A 3,784-nucleotide genomic window follows, 5' to 3' on the forward strand; every position below is an offset into this window, starting at 1 on the left:
TACAATCATATTTTATATACAGTCTATACACTCTAGTCTTACAACCTTGGCGTGGTATAGACAATCAATCACCTGCTGTATGTTACATCGCACTCTGTGACAAATGGAGCGATCATGTAAGTAGGCATCCACATTAGTTGACCTAAATACAAACAAAGACAAAGATTACAGGTACAAAAGAACAGAAGATGGAAAATTAACAACATAAAAGTGCAAAATCAAAACATGATTGACCAAAATGGGAAAAAAAAAAAAAAAAACCTCTCCATTAATCAGCCATTGTGTTCATGTCAGTCTTTATCCACTGGAAATTGATATGCTGAGATTTAAATCCACTGTAGTCAGCAGCAGAAGATCCTCAGAGGTGAGTGTTATTAAAAATATTAGTCGTGCAAACGGAGCGAGAAAATTGTGATCAAACATGTGACCAAATGAATTTCAGCTTTAAGATAAAAGAGCATTTTGTACCTCAGTACAAAACTAAGTTATATCGTAGGTGGATTAGTTACAGCTACCACATGAGCTGTTCTTAATACTACAAAGTCTGTTTTTTTCAAGTCAAAACAATGTTTCAGTGCTTCAAACCTCTTCTATACAAAACATGACTCAACATACTCGACGGCTTTTCACTCCTGAAAAGCTAAAGTGTCAAATAATACCCCCCCAATCCCAAGTCATTCATTATATTATATATTAGCGATGTATATGAAGAAAGAAAAAAGAACGATTGAGACTTCACACTGCCTGACTACACTGGAATACCTCGAGATTACTCTGCACTCTCTCAGGTTACATGTTTCGTCCCCCGTTGATGACGTTTCCTCCCGGAGGGGCGATGTGAATAGAGTCCAGGATGGGCCGCAGTATTTGGCCAAATGGTCTAAAGATGGAGAGATTTCATTTGACATTTTAAAAACACATAAGCACAATGACTGCCCCATTTTTAACCCAATAACTCCCTCCAACATATTTACTTTTATGCATCAGCAGATGTGAAGCAAATCTCTGCAGGGATGTTTAAAGTATAGGAGCAATAGCAACAGCCTAACGTAGTGCTGCCTGTTCCCTTTTCATGCAGTCACACTGAATTTGTGGTAAAAGCTTGTGCCTCTGCTATGACTGCCCTTGTTGTTGGCGAAAAAAGGCTCAAACTGAGCTTTCATAATAGTTAAATACCACAAAAAGTTCAACCAGGGCAAAGTACAAACAACTCCACTGCAGGCTGCACTATATTAACATTTAGTGGCCAAATTTAAAATTTCTTCCTCTTCATCCAAGACTGTATGGCAACATATCAAAGCTACACTGTAGTTTATAATTAATGCTTAATAATAAACACATTTCATAATTTAGCTGCGATCATGACTAATAGTACATAACTTCACTGCAATTGGAGGTCTAGACGACTAATGTGGCGTTCAAAGACTTGCCGCCTTGTTCAGATTTCAATGGGACACATTCACAGTCATGGGGTGAGCAGTGGTGAGCAGGGACATTATTAATACCACAGACTCAAATGAAGCAAATGTAAGCTGACAGCCCGAGTTTCACTCACGTAGAGAGGACTTCAGATGGAAGGTCGGTGATGTAGGACGGGATAGACCTGCCAGTCAGGAACTGAGCCACCTCGTTGGTGAAAGTGTTGCAGTTGTGCTCAAACAGACGATACCTGTCACCTCTGAACAACAACAACAAAAAAACTCAGTAACATGCAAAGTTCAAATAATAAACCTGACTATCTCCTGATTATACATTACTTATGTAAGGAGCTTGGAGCTTTTCTGTATGCGGGAAAGAAACTGACCTGTATGTGCTTTCTCCCAGGGAAGAGAGGTAATCCATGAAGATCTCCTCAGAGACTTCAGTCTCACCGAGCTCCACCACTGTGTCAGGAGGCCCCAGCATAGTCCCACCCTGCCAAAAACAAAGAAAATGTGTCATAAAACAGAAACATGATTAAAGAGTAAATCAGTGATGGTCTGAGGAAGCTGCTGCACTATTAGCTTCTATTGTTTTAATTTTATTATGCATGTCTAAAACAACTCTCGCTAGTAAGTGAGACATTGAGCATAAAATGGGATTACCTGCATAAAGAAATGTTAGATAAATAATAAATAAAGAGGTCTTCTTGAGTCAATTTTCTGTATTTGTGATACACGCTTAAGTTAGTTAGCAAGCCAAAGAGCCAATGCTAACTTGGCCAACTTTACTAGCTACCTTACCGTGTTACCTTACTTCCAAGGTGGGAAAAATGCTAAGCTAATAAGCTAATTGTTATGACTGAGGTTTTTTTTATTTTTCTTTTTAGAAAAAATAAATAAATAAAATCAGGAAAAGATGATTGAATTCACATCATTTATTTGGTCTTGGAAAAAAGTAAAATACTTCAACTTACAGGTAAGAATATGCAATCAGCCAAAACATTAAAACAACCCATTTATATTATTTTTAACTAATTTATAATTATTTTTAATAGGTGGACTTTTGCCATGATAATAAAGCTGTGGTAGCAGACCATAGATGTATGAAATGTATATTATACGATATACTATCATCTAAATTATTAGGCAAATTTGAACATTTCTTTACTGATAGTAGTATATATATAATAGTATGTACTACTTTCATATGTATGAGTAGTACATGTAGATATAGTTAAATTCTATGTAGGTATGAAGCGTCTCTCTGTGTTAGCGTTGTGCAGGCTGGTGACCTGCTTCTCACCCAACAGCAGCTGGTATAGGTTCCTCAACCCATCACCCCACGAATAAATAAAGAAAATGGATAGAACTTCATTTCTTGAGTTCTTTTGTAGAATATCACCTACCCAATTGTACTTTTTCTTTCTTGATAAGTGTCACACTGGTCTCAGGCGTTGTGATTTGCCTTCTTTGCACAGCTTTTGTTTGTTTCTTTGTTTCCCCCTGCTCGCTATCATGACATCACAAACATCTGGTCGATTCATTTGTGGCCCCAAGGGACAAACATACAAATGTTTGTTTCGGGACAACAACCATTTCAAAACTCAGGGTATACTTTGTAAGTCCTGCAAAAATGAAAGGTACTGCAGAAATGAGAGGCAGCCGACACACGTCTAAAACACCTTCAAAAATTATTTTCCACATGTGTGCAGCAGTCTGGGAGAAGGCTGAGGTGTTTGGTGATATAAGTGAAATGGACGTCACATCCTTGTTACATCCTTACCGGAGAACAGCTGGAGATCCCCTCCCCTCCAAAGAAGAACTCATCACCATATGCCACTATAGCTGTGTGCCTGCAAAATTATTACATTGGTAAATCCAGGTCAGAGCATCTCAGTGGCATAACAGCATATTTAAAATTACATTAGCACCATTCATGACGCTTAATCCACTTTGGCACACCAAATAACACAATTAATACAGTCACGGTGCATTTTACAAACTACCGAATACAACAATTATAAGGACTAAAAATCCATCCATAGACAGATGAGTGGATGAGTGAGCAACTAGCTGTTTATTTAGTGTTAAAATATCATATGTATCTGCCTAATCTTTTTAATTATAGCGCACTTGATCAGTTCACATACATCCCCAGACGCCTTCATTAATAAATACAAACAGGCAGACCACCAGGAGGTGTTTTGACCATTTTTAATGCCACTGCTGTCTTCCCTGGGACCAGAATTAGGTCAGTGGCCTACACCTGATGTATCTACAGTAAAAGCTGTGTTTTCGTGATAAGGAGGTTACACTTACCATATCCCATCCAGCTGCTTTCCTGCAATAGAAAAGGGGGGGGG

General features: G+C 38.2%; 1 protein-coding gene across 2 annotated transcripts in view; it reads right to left on the bottom strand.

Moving 5' to 3' along the window:
* Positions 1–6: 6 nt before the first annotated feature.
* Positions 7–3,784, bottom strand: part of desi1a (desumoylating isopeptidase 1a) — a 4,264-nt gene continuing 486 nt past the window's right edge. The window contains exons 2-7 of one of the 2 annotated variants that reach the window (XM_005750164.1): positions 3,741–3,762; positions 3,205–3,274; positions 1,805–1,914; positions 1,556–1,678; positions 763–880; positions 7–142 (exon numbers count right to left, since the gene is read on the bottom strand). In XM_005750164.1, the coding sequence (XP_005750221.1) occupies positions 790–880; positions 1,556–1,678; positions 1,805–1,914; positions 3,205–3,274; positions 3,741–3,762 (416 nt within the window). In that variant the 3' untranslated portion in view covers positions 7–142; positions 763–789. Of the gene's footprint in view, positions 143–249; positions 881–1,555; positions 1,679–1,804; positions 1,915–3,204; positions 3,275–3,740; positions 3,763–3,784 lie in introns of those variants that run through there. The other variant, XM_005750163.1, reaches the window with a different exon arrangement.

The sequence above is a fragment of the Pundamilia nyererei genome, unplaced genomic scaffold (genome assembly GCF_000239375.1).
Source record: "Pundamilia nyererei isolate P.nyererei 1_Seehausen unplaced genomic scaffold, PunNye1.0 scaffold00264, whole genome shotgun sequence".
Taxonomy (NCBI): Eukaryota; Metazoa; Chordata; class Actinopteri; order Cichliformes; family Cichlidae; genus Pundamilia; species Pundamilia nyererei.